Raw genomic sequence first — 21,693 nt, 5'->3', positions numbered from 1 at the left:
AAACATCTATTCTTCGTTGTTTTGATTTGTATAGAGTAATAATTAAAGTTTTTATTAAATAGGTAACACGGATTTAATCCATATAATTTTAATCTCTACCTCTAATATTGTAAAAAAAAAACTTTCCCTTTCCCGTCCACATAAAAAAATTATAAATTCATAGTAACAAATTTAACCTAACTAAAAAAATAATAGAAACTCAAAGAATAAACAGAAGTGGAGGGCCATATGATTAATGACCAGAAAAATACAGTATAAGGTAGGAAAGATCTACCTAGGAAAAAAAAAAATAAAGAACCAAAATAAAAATGAAAGACCTTCAAGCAAGGTGTTCCCAAAAACATGGTGACGCCTGTCATCAAACAAGCCCCCCCCCCCAAAAAAAAAAAAAAACCCCTTCCCCTTTCAATGCTATATATATCCCTCCATTCATCCCATTCTTCAAAGTAATTTACCCCTCTGTTCCCCATTTCTCTCTTTGAATCCCCCTTACACTTGAATTGTCACCATGCAACTCCTTTTCCCCTCATTGCCACTACCACCCCACACTTTTCTACCAACTTTCACAGCTTTCTATGGTTGTCACCTTCCCTTTCTCATTACACCAATTGTTTTGTTTTATTTGATGGTGGTTTTGGTGGTGGTGATGCTGCTGTTGTTGTTGTCAGTTCATCAATGGCGGCACCCCAAGGACAAACCCCTGCCACCTGGTTCCATGGGTTGGGCTTATATTGGTGAAACTCTCAAGCTTTACAAAGAGAATCCCAATTCTTTCTTTGCCAACCGCCAAAAAAGGTATACAAGTTGTACCTAAAAAGGTCAAAGCTAATGATGTAATATTACAAATTGTAACTAAATTTGGGTTGTTGCCTTTTTTTTTTTTTTGATTGTTTAGGTATGGAGATATATTCAAAAGCCACATATTAGGATGCCCCTGTGTGATGATTTCAAGCCCTGATGCAGCTAAGATTGTGTTGGTCACAAAGGCTCATCTTTTCAAACCAACTTATCCACCAAGCAAGGAGAAGATGATAGGGCCTGAGGCCATATTCTTCCATCAAGGTCCTTACCATTCAAGGCTGAAGAAGCTGGTTCAGGCCTCTTTTTTACCCTCTGCAATTCGAGGTTCAGTTTCTGAGATTGAGCAGATTGTTCTTAAATTCCTACCAGCTTGGGAAAACACCACTCTTAACACCTTGCAAGAAATGAAGAGAGTATGTGTCAGTTTTTGTTAACCATTTTTACCCTTCACTGCACATACATCAATAACCTTAAACAAGGGTTCTTTCTTTTGTGTTTTGTTCTTTAGTATGCTTTTGATGTGGCAATGATTTCTGCCTTTGGCCATAAACAAGACAAGGAAATCAACGGAATCAAGCAGCTCTATCAATGCCTTGAAAAGGGTTACAATTCCATGCCTTTAGATCTTCCAGGAACTCCTTTCAATAAAGCAATGAAGGTACTTACATATACGCATACATATATAGACACACTTAGACCATTTTGTTTGAGCGAATAATAAGTTCATATTGTTTCACTTTTGAAAAGGCTAGGAAGCTGTTGAATGAGACCCTGAGAAGATTGATAAAAGAAAGAAGAGAAAATGAGAAACAAGGTGGTGGAGGAGGGTTGCTGGGTGTTCTATTGGGTGACCAAAACCAAAAGGTTGATCAACTCAGTGATTCCCAGATTGCAGATAATGTAATTGGTGTAATCTTTGCTGCTCATGATACCACTGCAAGTGTCCTAACATGGCTGTTAAAATACTTGCATGACAATGGAAATTTACTAGAAGCTGTCACTGTAAGTAAACTATTTTTTATGATCATCACCTTTGAATGAAAATCAATCAAATCTTTTTCATTCTCATTTATAAATCATATGTTTGCAGAGAGAACAAGAAGGTGTTCGACGAGAAATAATCGAAGCAAATCGCAGGCTTATGTGGGATGATACAAGGCACATGCCATTGACTACCAGGGTACATTAAATCATACCAACTTTATTCTTCATATGTTAGCAATTACAGTGGCATATAAACATATTAATTAAAGTGTGTTGCAGGTGATTCAAGAGACATTAAGAACAGCAAGTATTCTGTCATTCACCTTCAGGGAAGCAGTGGAAGATGTTGAGTTTGAAGGCTATTACATCCCCAAAGGTTGGAAGGTTCTTCCTCTCTTTAGAACCATTCATCATTGCGCGGATTTCTTCCCTAAACCCGAGAAATTTGACCCTTCGAGATTCGAGGTGAGCCTTTATAATCGATTCGAATTATAGGACATGGAATAAGCTAAATCTTTTATTGTTTTAGATTAGATTCGACCCCATTTTACACATCTAAGCAGATTTACTTTATTTCTTTTTGTTATTGGGAATATTTGAATCATATATATGTTTTGTTTTGGTACCATTGGCATTTTTTAATAGTATAAATGGAGTCCCCGACCAAGTGGTGGGTCAGGCACTATCCAGTTTTAGCAGAAATATAAGGTTATCAATGGTTCATCTCATGCTGCTGTCTTTTTCATTTGTTTACTGTGAATCTTCCCTCTAACCTAAACCATCAATCAAATCTTGCAAAGTATCACACCACGTGACTTGATTTTGTAGCTAGTAACACTGCAGTTTTAGTCTCGTTGACGTGCCTCTGCGCCTACGGGTTCACAGGCTAAGGGATACATCAAGAAGTTCGATATTTGATCTTATCGTTTGCGTTATTGCAGGTACCGCCAAAACCCAACACGTTTATGCCCTTTGGGAATGGAGTACACTCTTGTCCAGGCAGTGAACTGGCCAAGCTTGAGATGTTGGTGCTCCTCCACCATCTCACCACAAAATACAGGTAAACTTGTATTTTAGTTTCCCAATTGCAGAACATAATGATTATTTAGTTTTTGAAAACGTAAGAAGAACATAAAGCCACGTTGATTGGTACAAAACAAGATTATGTTTTTAAAGTGGTTTTGTCTGCTCATTGTTGACTAACTGGTGTATGAAAAACAAAAAGTGGTCCTCTTGGAGTATTGTTCCTTGGGCTGTGGAAGTGGTCCTAATTTGTACCAATACTATTAAACTTCAAATTTTCCGGTTTATCTTTAAAGATGGTAGATTTCTAAGCCAATGTTTAATTTAGTTTCTTTTAGTCATATTAAAAAAAAAACTTGAAATATGTAAGTCAGTATTTTGAGTGAAAGGCAAGTTTGAAGTTGAAGAAATGTAGTCATAAATTTTGCAGTTTAAATATGAGTTTTGACCTGCCATTTTCATTGGGATTTTTGGGGTTGAATGTTTGGCTGCAGGTGGCAAGTTGTGGGAGATGAGGATGGAATCCAGTATGGTCCCTTTCCAGTGCCCAAAAAGGGCTTACCTGTAAGGGTCACCCCAAGAAATATATAGGCACCATGAGCACAACAATACACCATTTCTGGATTTGGACTCAAATGAAGATTTAACTTTTTTGGGGGGCTAAAAAGCCTATTGAGTTTTTCTTTTTTCTCATTTTGGTTGTTTAATTTGTCTATGGGAATCTTTTGTAATTGTTCAAAAGCTTTCTTGAGGAGTAGGGTTTTTTTTTTTTTTTGGTCCTTGGTTTGTTCAAGTTAAAGTAAATCTGCTGTATAAAAACAAAAAGTAAAAAATAAAAGGAAATGTATTTGCTTCAATGTGTTTGAAAGCAATTTCTTTTTATGAAAAGCATTAAATTAGATAATTAAATTTAAAATTAATTAATTTAGGTTAATAAACTCAAATTAACTAATTGAAATAAATTTGCAAAAAAGTTCACACCCAATGAAATTCAAACCTGGAATATCAAATTTCATTCGTTTTTAAGGATCAAATTCAAACATGTAAGGGTGGGTGTTCCACATGCTCCAATTCTGCCTTATTAGCTTGGAAGATATTTTCATCACAAACTGCATTGAACTAATGAACTTTAGCAAGTTACTTGCTTCATCTCCAACATCACAAGTTCCTCATATTGATTTCCATTCAACTATGAATCATTAGTGAAAACACTACACCAAATTTTGTCCCAAGCAAAAGGCACTTGGTTGATACCCTCAGTACCATTGAGACTGATATTGTTATACCACGATATTATTAGAACCAACTGTCAAGTCCTATTAATCTTTAACTCAGTACAATGGTACAATGTGAGATTGCCTTGCAAGCAGTTCTCGGTTGAACTGAATTAAGTATAAAGAGTGTTTTGGAACATAAGGTGAAGTGCTCATAGCTTAAACCTACCTCCAAACCCAATCCATTACCAAATATATGTCGTGTGTTTTGCTGATTAGTGTTCCATCCTTACAAGGTGTTTGACATGGTAGCCTTCTCTCAATAGCTGGTTTAAGCATTCATTTTGGTTTTCATCTCATATACAGGAAGAATGATAAAAGCAGCTTAAAGAGGGCCAGGATAGAGTCCACCACAATCAACGCAAATAGCAACAAATATGAGGCGTAGCTGACAACCCACTAGCTAAGCATAGCTTGAGGACATGTCCCTCCAATGTAATACCAATAGAGCAATTGCAGATTGGTACTCATTTCAAATCAAACCCCACAAATAACGGAACCAATTTTAATCCATCTGCGGATTTGGCTGCTATGCAAGCAGAGCATTAAACTCGAACAACATTTGAACCACCATTAATGGTTAAGATATAAAGACAGAGGAAGAAGAATACCCTAAAAATTGCTCGTTCAGTCAAGCCCTTCCAATGTTCTAGCAGATCTTACTCATCATGTGGAGTTCAAAATGCATGTACATACCATACAGAAAAAATATGACATCTATGTATAAGAACGTATAAAAATCACATAAATATCTCAACAATCATCGATTTTGCTCTTTCACTTCAATCAGAATGGTACCGCAGAAACTGGATTTTCATATGTAAAATGTGGTGAACGCATGCAAGCTTTGACTGACGTAAGAATCCAAAAGGGTAAGAAAGTGAGTCGTGGCTTCACCATTTGTGGAAGAAAGAAGCTCTGAGCACCTTTAAAGCAAAAATTATTGCAACAATCTTGTGTTTGGCTGTGCATATGGAGAAATATATGGTGCAAAACAAGGATAAGCTAATGTATTTCACATCTTAATGAGTTGGCCTGCATGCTAGAATAAGGTGGCTTGTACAATCTCTGAGTTTTTTTCCCTCTCCAGATGTCGAGTCCCATAGTGTTGGTCCAAAGGCCTCATCAATCATGGGAATGTTGCTCACCAGTCATTAATATAGAGGGGTCTAAGCAAGTAGGCTCACACTGCAATTATATGCTGGGTTCTGTTTAACAAGAGGCAAACACATCTCACATGAATGCAAAATGGCTTTGTTTGGTTAATAAGGACAGATTTTTTTTTTCACCCTTTTCTTTACCCTATATGAATCAATGTGTGTATTTCTATGGAAGATAAAGATGAGAGTTCTTTTGACTTCAAACATGATCTGAGAACAACATTCTTATAAGGAAATAAGTGTAAACCAACAGCCAGCTAGTCAACAATCATGGAAAGGAGGCATCAATGTCTATCGTCAAACATTAACGGATAAAATTTGTTTAGAATTCCATTATGGTTAGAATGAACCTTTTTCCCCATTGTAATAAACTGGAAAGTAAGAAAGGGATCTAAATTGATGATATGTGGGAATGAGTGTAAGCCTAGCACTTACATAGAGTGACATCCTAGATGTAGGGCACTAAAACTACACATTTCTAGAAACTGTAGTGCAACATTCAGGAAACTACATTTCTATACAGACATACAGCCATTTATCATAACTCATTATAAATAATTTTCTGGACCTTTACTGCCATAACTCATTAGCAGCGCCTTTATCTCACAAGAATGTCATCACTGTTATTTTGATCTTTTCTAGTGTTTCCAGTTGCCACTTATCCACGCCTACATCTTTATTTTGGTTGTGTCCAATGCTCAAAATTGTGGTAGCTCAGGGAAGAACGATCCTATCAGCCAATACTTCAGCGCTTTACAAATTAAAGCACTTTTCAGACTTGTTAACTATATATTCCATGTTCTTGTAATTTTAAAGCTGCAAAAGTTAGCTCATCCAGTTCCATGAATAGTGAACAAAAGTTTTAGATATCCTTCAATGATAATTCTCTAGTCTTAAATATGAACAACTCCATCAAATATGGGCATGGCTCCAATCTCTACATCAAAAGGATCTAGCCAAAGCCCAAATCCTTGTTTATGGATACACCTATGTGTTGATGGCTTTCCTTCTTAAGCACCAATCTAGACATCACTATATTTGTTTAAAACTTGGCAAAAGATATAAAATGAAGTCATGAGGCCCTATGCGGTTTGTCTAGAATGAATACAAATCATAGAGCTCGAAGCCTTGGGAAAAGACACGAGCATTTGTCAGTATAGTCCATATGTATATTTCAATAAACAAAGAGATCTTCAACCTATATGAAAATCAACGAGCAGAGTAAAAATTTCAGTAAAAGCGCTGCCTAGCACTTCCCCAATGCCAAAGCGTAAATGGTCTAAACAATTTCATTACATTGCATAATTAACAATTGCATACATGTTTGCAACTAGTACACAAAAGGTAAGAATTTGTACCTAACTTTACTTGCATACTACAAACTCTCCCCGGATGTCTCTACCATTAAAACCTCCTCCAATTTTGCTTTCTGATTGTTAGAATTAAGTGACCCAAATTCTTATTTAAATAAAATACTATAGAAAATAAAATAAAAGTAAAATCCATATAGAACTAGACTTCTTTTATTTTATTTTAGAATAATGTTTTTTAAACCTTATTAAACTCCATCTATTTTATATTGATTAGGATAAGGTGTTTCAATCCTACTAGAATATGGCTTTACAAGCCTATAAATAGACATAGTCTATTCCTCTTGTATTGATTAAAAATTTTCGACATAGTGAATTTTTTTCTCCTCTGCCCGTGGTTTTTTTCCCGAAAGGGTTTCCACGTAAAATTTGTGTGTTCTTTATTTATTTTATTTTATTTTATTTTATTTTTTCACAAATTGGTATCCGAGCTTCCGGGTTATTCATCTCAATCATGGTAATGGCGTCTTTGAAGTATGAAATTCCGCTGTTGGATCGCAACACCAGATTTGCGTTGTGGCAAATTAAGATGCAAGCAGTTCTTGCACAGATGGATCTGGAGGATGCCCTGCTAGGGATAGATAAGATGCCTTCGACATTAACAGATGAAGAGAAGAAGCGTAAGGATCGAAAGGCATTAACACAATTACATCTGCATTTGTCCAACGAAATTTTGCAGGATGTGATGAAAGAGAAAACTGCCGTTGCATTATGGAAGAGACTAGAACAAATATGTATGTCGAAAACTCTAACAAGCAAGTTGCATATGAAGCAGCGTCTTTATGCTCATCGTTTGGAGGAAGGTGCGTCTTTACACGAACACTTAACAGTGTTTAAAGAAATTCTCTCAAACTTGGAGGCCATGGAGGTTCAGTATGATAAGGAATATCTAGGGTTGATTCTACTTTGTTCGTTGCCCCCGTCTTATTCAACCTTTAGAGACACGATTTTATATAGCCGCGAGTCTCTCACAGTTGATGAGGTTTATGATTCTTTAACCTCATATGATAAGATGAAGCATCTTGTGGTTAAACCCGACTCTCAGGGAGAAGGTCTCATTGTTCGTGGGAGATAAGATCGAAATGCTGATGATGATCGTGGTAGGACACAGGAACAGAATCCTCGTGGTAAATCTAAGGGTAGATCGAAGTCTTCAAACAGAGGTAAAACTTGCAACTTCTGCAAGAAGAAAGGGCACATTAAATCTGAGTGCTATAAGCTACAAAATAAGATTAAAAGGGAGGCTGCGAATCAAAAGGGAAAACAACCAGAAAATTCCGGTGAAGCTAATGTTGTAGAAGACTATAGCGATGGTGAACTTCTAGTCGCTTCTGTCAATGATTCTAAAGTAAGCGAGGAGTGGATACTTGATTCAGGCTGCACCTTCCACATGAGTCCCAATCGGGATTGGTTTACAACTTATGAAACAGTATCTGAAGGTGTTGTTTTGATGGGAAATAATGCTTCATGTAAAATCGCAGGTGTTGGAACAATTAAAGTTAAGATGTTTGATGGAGTTGTCAGAACACTTAGTGATGTGCGGCATGTTCCAGAATTGAAAAGAAAATTAATTTCGTTGAGTACTCTTGATTCAAAAGGGTACAGATACACAGCTGAAAGTGGGGTTTTAAAGATTTCCAAAGGGTCTCTTGTTGTGATGAAAGGGCAGAGAAAAATTGCCAAGTTATATGTTTTGCAGGGTTCTACTGTTACTGGTGATGCAGCTGTCGCTTCCTCTTCCTTGTCAGATGATGATATTACTAAACTTTGGCATATGCGCCTAGGGCATATGAGTGAGAATGGCATGGCTGAATTAAGCAAAAGAGGACTTCTTGATGCGTAAGGAATTTGTAAACTGAATTTCTGTGAGCACTGTGTTTTTGGGAAGCAAAAGAGAGTTCGATTCACTAGAGGAATCCATAACACGAAGGAAACATTGGAGTATATTCATTCTGATCTGAGGGGGCCATCCAGAGTGCCTTCGAGAGGTGGAGCTAATTATATGCTAACCTTTATTGATGATTTTTCCAGAAAAGTTTGGGCGTTCTTCCTGAAGTAGAAAAGCGATGTGTTTTCCGCATTTAAGTCTTGGAAAATTATGATTGAAAAACAGACGGGAAAACAGATAAAATACCTCCGTACAGATAATGGCTTAGAGTTCTGTTCTGATGAGTTTAATAGATTGTGCAAGTCAGAAGGGATCATGAAACACTTGACAGTTCGTCATACTCCTCAGTAGAACGGTGTTGCAGAACGAATGAACAGAACGATCATGGAGAAGGTTCGATGTATGTTGTCAAATGCCAACTTACCGAAGTCATTTTGGGCAGAAGCAGCCTCTACTGCATGTTTTTTGATCAACCAATCTCCATCCGTTGCCATTGAGAAAAAGACTCCACAAGAGGTATGGTCTGGTAATCCTGCTAATTATTCTGATTTAAAGATTTTGGGTGTCCTGCGTATGCTCATGTTGATAATGGAAAATTGGAACCGAGATACATTAAATGCGTTTTTCTTGGTTATAAAGCTGGTGTAAAAGGCTATAAGTTATGGTGTCCTGAAAATAGAAAAGTTGTGATTAGCATAGATGTTGTTTTTGATGAAACTGCTATGCTACCTAACTTATCTCTTAAAGACTCTTCTAATAAAGAAAACCAAAAGCATGTGGAGCATCAGATTAATACAGAATCAACTCCTCAAGCCAGTACAAAAATTGAGAATAGAGTTGCTTCTTCACCGCAATACTCTATTGCTAAAAACAGAACAAGAAGAGAAATTAAACCTCCAAAGAAGTATGCCGAGGCTAATCTAGTTGCTTATGCTTTAAATGTGGCTGAAGATATAGATGCGAATCAAGAGCCATTTAATTATTCTGAGGCGATTAGCTGTGAAGACTCAGAAAAGTGGATGTTTGCAATGCAAGAGGAGATGGAATCACTCCACAAAAATAGAACATGGGATTTTGTAAAACTTCCTAAAGGTAAAAAGGCTGTTCGTTGTAAATGGGTGTTTAAAAAGAAAGAAGAGACTCCAGGAGTTGAAGAACCCAGATATAAAGTAAGGCTTGTTGCAAAGGGTTACAGTCAAATTCCAGGAGTGGACTTCACAGATGTGTTCTCCCCAGTTGTTAAGCATAGTTCGATTCGAGCTTTGCTTGGTATTGTGGCCATGCATGATTTGGAGCTTGAGCAGTTAGATGTAAAAACTGCATTTCTGCATGGAGAACTTGAGGAGGATATTTACATGCAACAACCAGAGGGTTTTACAGTCTCAGAAAAAGAGGACTATGTTTGCTTGCTGAAAAAGTCCCTTTACGGTTTGAAACAGTCACCAAGACAGTGGTACAAGAGGTTTGATTCCTTTATGACTTCTCATGATTTCAAAAGAAGTAGTTTTGACAGTTGTGTCTACTTTAAGAAAAACAGTGATGGTTCTTTTGTGTATCTACTTATTTATGTTGATGACATGTTGATAGCAACAAAAGATAAAGTAGAGATAAGAAAGGTCAAAGCCCAACTAAGTGAAGAATTTGAGATGAAAGATTTAGGACCAGCAAAGAAGATACTTGGTATGGAGATCCTTAGAGATAGAAAAGCAAGTAAATTGTACCTAAGTCAGAAGGGGTACATTGAGAAAGTTCTTTGCAGGTTCAATATGCAGAGTGCTAAGCCTGTTAGTACTCCTTTAGCAGCTCATTTCAGACTTTCATCAGCTTTGTCTCCACAATCAGATGATGAGATTGAGTACATGTCACATGTTCCATACTCTAGTGTAGTAGGATCTCTCATGTATGCTATGGTTTTTTCACGTCTAAATTTATCATATGCAGTCAGTGCAGTTAGCAGATACATGGCGAATCCTGGTAAAGAACACTGGAAAGCAGTTCAGTGGATTTTAAGATACTTACGAGGTACTACTGATGTTTGCTTACAGTTTGGAAGAACTAGAGATGGAGTCATTGGGTATGTTGATGCTGATTTTGCTGGAGACCTTGATAGAAGAAGATCTCTCACAGGTTATGTCTTTACAATCGGAGGTTGTGCAATCAGTTGGAAAGCCACTTTGCAAACTACAGTCGCTTTGTCTACCACTGAAGCTGAGTACATGGCGATTACTGAGGCTGTAAAGAAGCTGTTTGGTTAAAGGGACTCTTTAGTGAAATTAATGAAGACCTTCAAATCAGTACAGTATTTTGTGACAGTCAGAGTGCCATCTTTCTTACAAAAGATCAAATGTTTCATGAGAGAACAAAATACATTGATGTTCGGTATCATTTTGTTTGTGATATTATTGCTCGTGGTGATATTGTTGTGAGCAAAATTAGTACTCATGAAAATTCTGCAGATATGATGACTAAGTCACTTCCTATAACCAAGTTTGAGCATTGCTTAGACTTGGTTGGTGTTCATTGTTGAAGTTAAACCCTTAAGGGGTTTTATGGAAGAGGTGGAGAACTTGTTTATTGAAAGTTCGCGATGAAGAACTTGTTCATTGAGAATTTGTGTCAAGGTGGAGATTGTTAGAATTAAGTGACCCAAATTCTTATTTAAATAAAATACGATGGAAAATAAAATAAAAGTAAAATCCATATAGAACTAGACTTCTTTTATTTTATTTTAGAATAAGGTTTTTTAAACCTTATTAAACTCCATCTATTTTATATTGATTAGGATAAGGTGTTTCAATCCTACTAGAATATGGCTTTACAAGCCTATAAATAGACATAGTCTATTCCTCTTGTATTGATTAAAAATTTTTGACATAGTGAATTTTTTTCTCCTCTGCCCGTGATTTTTTTCCCGAAAGGGTTTCCACGTAAAATTTGTGTGTTCTTTATTTTATTTATTTTATTTTATTTTATTTTTTCACACTGATCATAATACATCGAAAAAACTGCTACAACAAATATCAAGCTAAGAGGTGCTCTAAGTGCAACACAATAACTTGCAAACAAAAGCATCGTAGATGCATATATTCGATGCCGAATCCATCTATATGGCCCAAATCGTACAACGGCAGTTGGCACCACAACCTTCTCTGAATACTTTGCAAGATACACTGTTGAACTATATTGAATCAATAGGGTTGCCACAATCAATATCCAAACTCCAACATTGCTCCAGTCGCCCGGGATACGATGCAGATCCTATTGAAAAGTCAAATTAAAAGGGGTGTTGAAAAGTCAAAAAAATGGGAGGTACAAGTGGCACCGAAAGAAAAAAATGGTAGCAAGTTGTTTAAAGTTGAATGGGATAATTGCAATTTTGGTCCCTAATTTTTTAGGCCATTTGCAAGTTAGTCCCTGAACCTCAACTATAAATAGGCCTAACCATTTCTCATTTACACCATCCCAACCAATCTTTCTCTCTTAGTTTTCTTTCTTCTCCCATTTGAGAATTCTTAAGGAATTCTATTTGTTTGTAATATTTTGAAGATAGTAAAGTTATCATCTGGTGTTAGTGCCCGAGGACGTAGGTATAATTTACCGAACCTCGTTAAAACTCTTGTGTTCTTTCTTGTCCTATTTTTCTTTCAATATTTGAGGGTATAATAGTAGTATTTAATTGTGCTATTAAATTACTATAGAAGGGATATTCTAATTAAGGAAAAACTTGGTATTTAAGATATCCATGTGATCCACCTCTCTTCCCTGGGAATTGAACTTTGTGTGATTTTTTAGTACAATAATTTACACGCTTCCGACCCTATTGGAACAACAAGTGGTATCAAGAGCCGAAGGTTAATCATAGTATGCTCTGTGGTTGCAGTTTGAACTGATCTTCCACATCAGAAAAGATTTCCTTAGGTATATTGAAAGATTATGGAGAAAATGGTCGGTGTAGGAGCTTCAACATCGTCCATGTGGACAAGACCGACAATTACAAATGCAAGACTGGCCGTGGAGATCTTTGATGGCACGGGCCATTTTGGTATGTGGCAAAGTGAGGTTCTAGATGCCTTTTTTCAGCAGGGTCTAGACATTGCCATTGATGAAGAGAAACCAAATGATGTACAGGAGAAAGATTGGAAGGCGATCAATCGGTTGGCATGTGGCACAATTCGATCATGCCTTTCTCGAGAGCAGAGGTATGCTTTTTCAAAGGAGACTTCTGCAAATAAGTTGTGGGTGGCACTTGAAGAAAAATTTTTGAAGAAAAACAGTCAAAATAAGCTCCACTTGAAGAAAAGACTATTTCGCTTCACTTACGTCCCAAGTACCACAATGAATGATCACATCACCAAATTTAATCAGTTAGTCACTGATTTGCTAAATATGGATGAGACATTCAAAGATGAAGATTTGGCTTTGATGCTGTTGGGGTTACTTCCTAAGGAGTTTGAGTTCCTAGAAACTACTCTACTTCATGGCAGGAGTGATATATCTCTGAGCGAAGTCTGTGCGGCCTTATACAGTTATGAACAGAGAAAGAAGGACAAAAAAAAACTCAATCAGAGATACAGAAGCTTTAGTAGTCCGAGGTCGTCCATACACTCGGAAGAAAACTCAGAAGGGGAGATCAAAGTCAAAGTCCAGACTCGGGAAAAATGAATGTGCCTTTTGTCATGAGAAAGGCCACTGGAAGAAAAATTGTCCAAAGCTGAAGAATAAGGGAAAAGCTGCTGTAGATGCTTGTGTTGCAAAGCATGATACTAGTGACTCTGAACTATCACTGGTTGAATCATCATCGTCGTTCCATTCAGATGAGTGGATATTGGATTCGGGTTGTACCTATCATATGTCCCCTAACCGGGAGTGGTTCTCTGATTTAGTAGAACTAAATGGAGGAGTTGTTTATATGGGCAATGACAATGCCTGTAAAACTGTTGGGATAGGTTCAATTCAATTAAAGAATCAAGATGGATCAACTAGAGTTCTGACTGATGTTCGGTACGTGCCCAGTTTGAAGAAAAATCTCATCTCATTGGGAGCCTTGGAATCCAATGGTTCAGTTGTTACTATGAGAGATGGGATTTTGAAAGTGACATCTGGCGCACTTGTGATATTGAAGGGCATCAGGAAAATTAACTTGTATTACTACCAAGGTAGTACAGTTATTGGAGCAGTCGCTACAGCTTTCGGTAACAAAGAATTGGACTCAATGCAGTTGTGGCATATGAAGTTGGGACATGCCAGCGAAAAATCCTTGCAAATTCTGGCAAAGAAAGGATTGTTGAAAGGTGCAAAGGCTTGCAAATTGAAATTTTGCGAGCATTGTGTTCTGGGAAAGCAAAAGAGAGTGAAATTCGGTACTGCTATCCATAATACAAAAGGTATTTTGGAATATGTTCACTCAGATGTGTGGGGGCCTTCCAAGACACCTTCATTGGGAGGAAAACACTACTTTGTTACTTTTGTTGATGACTTTTCCAGAAGAGTTTGGGTGTATACCATGAGAACTAAGGATGAAGTGCTTAGAGTTTTTCTTAAATGGAAAACTATGATCGAAAACCAGACTGGCAAGAAAATCAAGCGGCTTAGGACAGACAATAGAGGGGAATATAAAAGTGATCCGTTCTTCGATGTGTGCCAAGAGTATGGTATTGTTCGACACTTCACAGTTAGGGATACACCACAGCAGAATGGATTGGCAGAGCGTATGAATCGAACATTGCTGGAGAAAGTTCGATGTATGTTGTCCAATGCTGGGTTGGGCAAGCAATTTTGGGCTGAGGCTGTGACATACGCTGGCCATCTTGTTAATCGTTTGCCATCATCTGCATTAGAAAGAAAAACTCCTATGGAGGTATGGTCTGGAAAACCGGCTACAGATTATGATTCCTTACATGTGTTTGGATCCACTGCATATTACCATGTGAAGGAGTCAAAGTTAGATCCGAGGGCAAAGAAAGCTCTCTTTATGGGAATCACTTCTGGAGTGAAGGGATTTCGTCTTTGGTGCTTAAGCACAAAGAAAATGATCTATAGCAGAGATGTTACCTTTGATGAATCTACCACATTGAAAAAGGTAGCAGATAAAGATATTCAGACGAGCAATACTCCACAGCAGGTGGAGTGTACTCCAAAACAGGTGGAGTTTGAACAGATGGGGATTTGCCCAGTTAATAAGTCTAATTCTCCAGCCACAATAGAAGAATTAGAGGTTGAAGAGGTTCTGACCCAAGAACCACTAAGTACACCAGAACCAGTTGCAATTGTAAGGCCACAGAGAGAAATTCGTAAACCTGCTCGATTTACTGATATGGTGGCCTACGCTCTTCCCGTTGTTGATGATATTCCTATCACTTATCAAGAAGCAATGCAAAGCTTAGAAAGTGATAAATGGAAAAGCGCCATGGATGAAGAAATGCAGTCTCTCCTGAATAACAATACTTGGGAGTTGGCGCAATTACCGAAAGGTAAAAGGGCAATTGGATGCAAGTGGGTATTCGCAAAGAAAGATGGATCTCCTAGGAAGAAGGATATTCGCTACAAGGCAAGATTGGTAGCTAAAGGCTACGCTCAGAAGGAGGGAATTGACTACAATGATGTATTTTCCCCTGTTGTGAAGCATTCCTCCATTAGAATTTTGTTGGCCTTGGTAGCACAGTTGAATTTGGAACTAGCTCAACTTGATGTTAAGACGGCTTTCTTGCATGGTGAGTTAGAAAAGGAGATCTATATGACTCAGCCTGAAGGATACACAGATGCTGGTGGTAGAAATTGGGTTTGTAGCTGAACAAATCGCTATATGGATTAAAGCAATCCCCGAGGCAGTGGTACAAGCGATTTGATAGCTTTATGAGAAGGCAGAAGTACACAAGAAGCAAATATGACAATTGTGTGTATTTGCAGAAGCTGTATGACGGATCTTTCATTTATCTACTATTGTATGTTGATGATATGTTAATCGCTTCGAAGAGCCAAAAAGAGATAGATAAGCTGAAGGCTTAGTTGAATCAAGAGTTCGAGATGAAAGATCTAGGTGAGGCCAAGAAGATTCTCGGCATGGAGATAAGTAGAGATAGACAGAGAGGCAAGCTTTGTTTGAATCAGAAGCAATATCTGAAAAAGGTATTACAATGTTTTGGTGTAAATGAAAACACAAAACATGTAAGTACCCCACTTGCTTCTCATTTGAAACTTAGTGCTCAATTATCTCCGAAAACTGAAGAAGAGGCAGAATATATGGGAGTTACAGAAGCTGTTAAGGATGCTATTTGGCTTAATGGATTGTTGAAAGACTTAGGAGTTGTTCAAAGTCACATAAGTTTATATTGTGACAGTCAGAGCGCTATTCATTTAGCGAAAAATCAAGTCTATCATTCAAGAACCAAGCATATCGATGTAAGATATCACTTTGTGCGGGAAGTCTTTGAAAAAAGGAAAAATTCTAATTCAGAAGATTCTGACAGCAGATAATCCCATAGATATGATGACCAAGGTGGTAACAACAATCAAGTTTAATCATTGTTTGAACTTGATTAACATCCTGAGAATTTGAGCACCTTCAGGTGTGTGGCGCTCGAGAGCGCATTTGGAGGCACTACAAAAGATAACTTTATCGAATTTGGGGAGTTGAAGGAAGTGTGTGAAGATGTGATTATCCTAATCAAATCTTCAAGGTGGAGATTGTTGAAAAGTCAAATTAAAAGGGGTGTTGAAAAGTAAAAAAATGGGAGGTGCAAGTGGCACCGAAAGAAAAAAATGGTAGGCAAGTTGTTTAAAGTTGAATGGGATAATTGCAATTTTGGCCCCTAATTTTTTAGGCCATTTGCAAGTTAGTCCCTGAACCTCAACTATAAATAGGCCTAACCATTTCTCATTTACACCATCCCAACCAATCTTTCTCTCTTAGTTTTCTTTCTTCTCCCATTTGAGAATTCTTAAGGAATTCTATTTGTTTGTAATATTTTGAAGATAGTAAAGTTATCATCTGGTGTTAGTGCCCGAGGACGTAGGTATAATTTACCGAACCTCGTTAAAACTCTTGTGTTCTTTCTTGTCCTATTTTTCTTTCAATATTTGAGGGTATAATAGTAGTATTTAATTGTGCTATTAAATTACTATAGAAGGGATATTCTGACTAAGGAAAGACTTGGTATTTAAGAGATCCATGTGATCCACCTCTCTTCCCTGGGAATTGAACTTTGTGTGATTTTTTAGTACAATAATTTACACGCTTCCGACCCTATTGGAACAACAGATCCAGTGCTTCAAATGCAGCAAACCAATGGCCAACCATAACCCCAACACAGTATAAAAGGCAATACCATTTCGGTGGGTTGACATCCCACTTAGGATCATGTGGACGAGCATAATAATCTCCATAGAGTCGTTTTCTTACACTAACATTGAAGAAAGAGAAATAAAGGTATACAAAGAAGAAGACAAAGGGCCAACCTTCGAGATAGCCATTGAAATAAGCAGGGGGCCCAAGAGTTAGCCAAGTGAACACTGAAAGTAACAACAGCAAGTTGCTTAATGCCTGCTTCACCAATCGAATGCTTGTGAAAACAATAAAAACCATAAACAGCAAGAGCTATAGCTACAAACTACGGCCAGAACATCCAACTCCAGCTAAAATACATCCAAAAGAAAGGGTTGAAAACCAAATTCACAGTCCATTTAGTAGCTGCAATTGCAGTGGAGAGTATACCAGCCCATTTGACAATATTTAAAGGCGTCAAATCACAAAGGGTTGTTTTAAGTGAATCAAAGGAAAGGTTTTCGAAGGGTTTAAGCAAAGGGTTATGAGAATCTGAGCTAGTAGTAGTGGAAAACGAGCATTTGAGAGGATATAAAAAGTGGGTTGTTGTTTGCTCAAGTCGCGATGGTGAAAGACGGAAACCTGAAGGGTTTTGAACGTGTTTAAGGCTCTGCTGAGAATTAAAGCCCTTGCTTCGAAAATGTTGGTTGAAATACCTGCAAGAAACTATTTGGTTGCCTTCCAATTCAAAGGCAAAATGGACTGTACTAGAGTGAAGCAGCACTGATGCAGTTTCCTTGGATGGTTTTCAACAAGATTTAAAAGGATATGGAGAAGCCAATTTTCTTTCAAGCTTTTGCACAGCAGCCATTGACAAGTCACAGAATAGAAGCTACGTTTTGCTTTCGAGGAAAAACCAAGGCCTTCCTAAATTATTAACTTGTATTTACTTTGTTATATAAATTTATTAAAATATATAGAGGTTAGTTTCATTAAACTATTAAATCATTTACTTATGGCTGAAATATTATTTTCATTCTTAGAGTCTATATGCATCAGATGTTTTATCTTTATATAAATAATTTATTTCTTCCATAATATTTATCTATGGTACTTAAAATTAACTGTTATGTTATTATCTCTTAACACTCAAAGATCTAACCATACTTAAACAGGAAACAGTAAAATAAAATAACAGATATATGAGTTTTAAGATAAATAATCACAGAATTAACTAAATTGTAAATTAAAGATAAAAACTTACAATGAATACTATAATATTATTTCTCTAAGTATCGTTACACTGGGGCCCTCTAATACTAATTACAGGAAATAAGGGATGCGAAAGAATGAAGCTTATAATTGATAAATTATAATATTTTATCAAATTGATTTAAACAATTGATAAATTATCATAACATTTACTAATATTTGAGTATTTAAAAGGTATAATAGCTTGAGTTTAATCTCAAGTGAATTACAACTTAAAATTATGATATTTATTTAAATTCTGTAAACTATGACAGAGATTTTAAACAAGGGATTGAAGAGGAAGATAGGAAGAAGAGCAGGGAAACTCCAGAGGGTGGAAGGAACAATGAAAGATAACTTCATCAATAGGGTTAATGCTTTTTTTATACTGTTAGTTGAAGATGAGTGAATGGTAGAAAGTTGTTAACATATTGATGTAGATTTGTTAACACTAACTACCATAAAAAGACAGCACAGCAATATCTTTTTAACAATTCCTCAACTAAAATACAAATCATCTTAAACTACCATTTTGTTCTGTTTTTTAATACTATGAAACAATTGCATATGATCAGATAGAGAAGATAATAGCAAAAATTAGCCTTCTCATGTGACATTGTTCCCCTGCCAAGAAAAAAATAGAAAATTAGATGTTTCGGGATTTATTTTTTTGTCTCATATAATTTAGTCCTATTCTAATTTGTTAGAATTGTATTTTATTAAACTACTTTTATTAATTTATTGTATATAAATTGTTGAATTATTAATTTACACTAATTTATTACATAAAAATTTTGGAATTACTTATCTCCATATCAACAATTTAATGAGAAAATTTAATAACTTCGCGTAATTAGATTAGCTTTTTCAATTTTTGTACAATAAAAACAACAACCCTTAATCCAAAATATCAAATGTTTAAAAAGCATAGGAAGAGATTTCGAAAGGTGAGTTTACTCATTCCACAAAAAAAATGAAATTAATTATACTAATAAATCATGATGTTACCAGTTTAAAATAAAAAATATGGAAATCAAAAATTGCCCTCGTAATCTTATTTATTTATGGCACAAAGTAGAGAATGTGTCAAAAAGTCTTTCTTTTCTTTCTTTTCTTTTATTGACCACAATGAGTAAACTTTAAATAATTTGGTCATTTCATTTCCAAAATAAAATTTAGAAAAAAAATAGTGAAATTCGGTGATAAGGTCGGAAACCAACCTTTAGAATAGAAAAGTGATTGGGGGATTTTTTTTTGAATTACAAGAGGAGGGCAAAGTTTTAACAGTAACATGACTAACACAACTTGAATCTAGACCACACCCAGAACAGTGAACACCCTGATCATTAGGCAACACATAAGATTCCTTCTATACCTCAATTATGATATGGAATAATCAACTTCAACGGCTAATTAATGATCTATTAATTACAATTTTGTAAATGTTAGTTATTGTAGCAAAACGATGTGTTTTGGTTAAGTCTTTAATGAAAACAATAGGTATAATGGGTGTTATATTAGCGCTTAAATGAGTTGTTTAATATAGACAATTATAAGTGATACGGTGCATATTGGCTTATGTTTTGTCCTTTTTGTTGTCGTTATTCACCTTTTTAATGGCCAATTCGTTGGAGGGGAGACAGTTAAGGAAATACACAACAGTTTATTCTTCTTCAACTTTCTTTCTTACTCAGCTCTTTTCTCAATTCTTATCTTTTTGTTCTTCTTTTTGAAACTTTTATTCTCTCAAACTTTCAATCCTCATCAAAGGTATCAGAACTCGACGATCCTTATAGCCAACGATGGAGTAATGACCCGTTTATAGAAAGAGTTGGGGTTGCTGCAACATGAGCTATCCTAGCTCGATAGAAAGTTCGATGCCAAGTTGGACACCAAATTGGACTCTCGCTTCATGGAGTTCCTTGATGAAATCAAAGGGGAAATTCGAGGAGAAATCAGATCTGAGATGCACTTGTTTTTTTAGCAATATATTGGTCCGCCTTCAACTAATGTCTAGGAAAGGGGTAAGGGAATTCTAGGAACACCCCCACTTGGATTTCCACCCAAGGGAGGCTTCGTTGTGTCACCAGTTGTAGATTTGAGACACTCGAGCATTCACTTTCGAGCTAGTTCAGGGGATATCATGGGACAAGCATTCCAACTGACGTGCCTTCGATGTGATGGAACAGCCTTCCGAGGTTGGTGGTCTAAGCTCGAGCAATTCTTTGAGGATGAAAATGTGGAGGATCTAACTAGGGTCAGAATGGTGATGCTAAATTTGGAAGGGAGACCCTTGATTGACATAATTTCTTTGCCCAACGACATGGTGGTCTTCAACAACTTACTTGGGGGGTGTATGTTCAGGCCTTACAAGAGAGGTTTGGATCTAACAAATATTTGGATCCCATGACTGAGTTGGTGGCCCTTAAAAAAAAGGTACAGTATATCAGTACCATGATCATTTTGTAGGCCTTTTGAACCAATTGCATTTACCATAGAATTATACCCTAAACATTTTTGTGTATAATCCTAAACCAGATATTAGGCAGGATTTGAGACTATTTAAGCTTACCACTCATTTAAAAGGTTTTACTATTGCTCGACAAGTAGAGGATATTGTAGGTACTATTTCCAAGAAAAGTACTTTTATAGGAGGAAATTTTCACTACCCCAAACCCTTATTCCTTGTAACATCCCCTACCCATATCCATTGCCGGAATAGGTACGAGGCATTACCGGAGTTTACTGAATATTTTCAGATAATTCTGAGTCATTTATTATTTATATTTTGAAAAAATCATAACGTCTCTCTATTGGACCCTCGAAACCCCAAACATACATTAAAAACCAACCAGAATTAAATCAGGATCATAAAAAAAATTCGTAAAATCTTAAATTTTATTTTCATCTAAGTACTTACCATTTCAATACTTCTTATAATTAAACATGTTACCATTCAATCAATAGCTTGACACTTGTCTAAGCGTCAAACAACATCATTGTTAGTATACTTGCATATATTTCATATAAATTCAACATTTATATACTTATTTTCTCGACATGTTACACTTGAGTTTAATAATTGTCTTTACTTACATAATTTCCTTGTATTAACATATCAAAGATAATCATATATGTACATGTCATGAAACATATCATTCTCTTACCGTTTCTTCATTAGTATATAGCAATCATTTCATTATATCAATATTTCATGCACCATCATTTCCATATATTTTATGTATATTTATTCCGGTAAAGTTTATATCAAACTTAACATAAATTATATTCCATGTACTTATTCTTATTTTGTTTATCTATCTTTATAATTATTTCATACAACTATTTTGTACATATATTTCCATATGACCAGTTCTTGTAAACATTTCACACAACTATTTCATATAACCATTCGTCATCTGATACATATTACTTGAATATCAATTGTTCAATAGATGTCATCGCGTCTCCCATCCACGGTCTTATTTATCTTTGACATGATGCCATAGTGTCTTTCAACTATGGTCTTACTCATTTTCTGTCATGTTGCCATGGTATTTTTCAACCATGGTCTTACACATTTCATGTCACGCTACCATGGTATCTTTCAACCATGGTCTTATTCATTTCCCGTCATGTTGCCATGTTATCTTTCAACCATGGTCTTACACATTTCATGTCA

The 21,693-nt window shown here is 36.2% G+C and overlaps 1 protein-coding gene across 1 annotated transcript; it reads left to right on the top strand.

The window, feature by feature from the left end:
- The first annotated feature begins 242 nt into the window (after nucleotides 1-242).
- Nucleotides 243-3,665, top strand: LOC107885978 (abscisic acid 8'-hydroxylase 2). Its single transcript, XM_016809757.2, has 8 exons — nucleotides 243-795; nucleotides 896-1,214; nucleotides 1,310-1,459; nucleotides 1,549-1,803; nucleotides 1,892-1,981; nucleotides 2,065-2,250; nucleotides 2,727-2,845; nucleotides 3,303-3,665. The coding sequence occupies exons 1-8, from the start codon at nucleotides 509-511 to the stop codon at nucleotides 3,397-3,399; spliced, it is 1,503 nt and encodes a 500-aa protein (XP_016665246.2). The 5' UTR covers nucleotides 243-508; the 3' UTR covers nucleotides 3,400-3,665.
- Nucleotides 3,666-21,693: the final 18,028 nt, after the last annotated feature.

Source organism: Gossypium hirsutum, chromosome A03, assembly GCF_007990345.1.
Source record: "Gossypium hirsutum isolate 1008001.06 chromosome A03, Gossypium_hirsutum_v2.1, whole genome shotgun sequence".
Classification (NCBI taxonomy): Eukaryota; Viridiplantae; Streptophyta; class Magnoliopsida; order Malvales; family Malvaceae; genus Gossypium; species Gossypium hirsutum.
The sequence above is the reverse complement of the archived record's forward strand: the minus strand, read 5'-3'. Positions and strand labels throughout refer to the sequence as shown.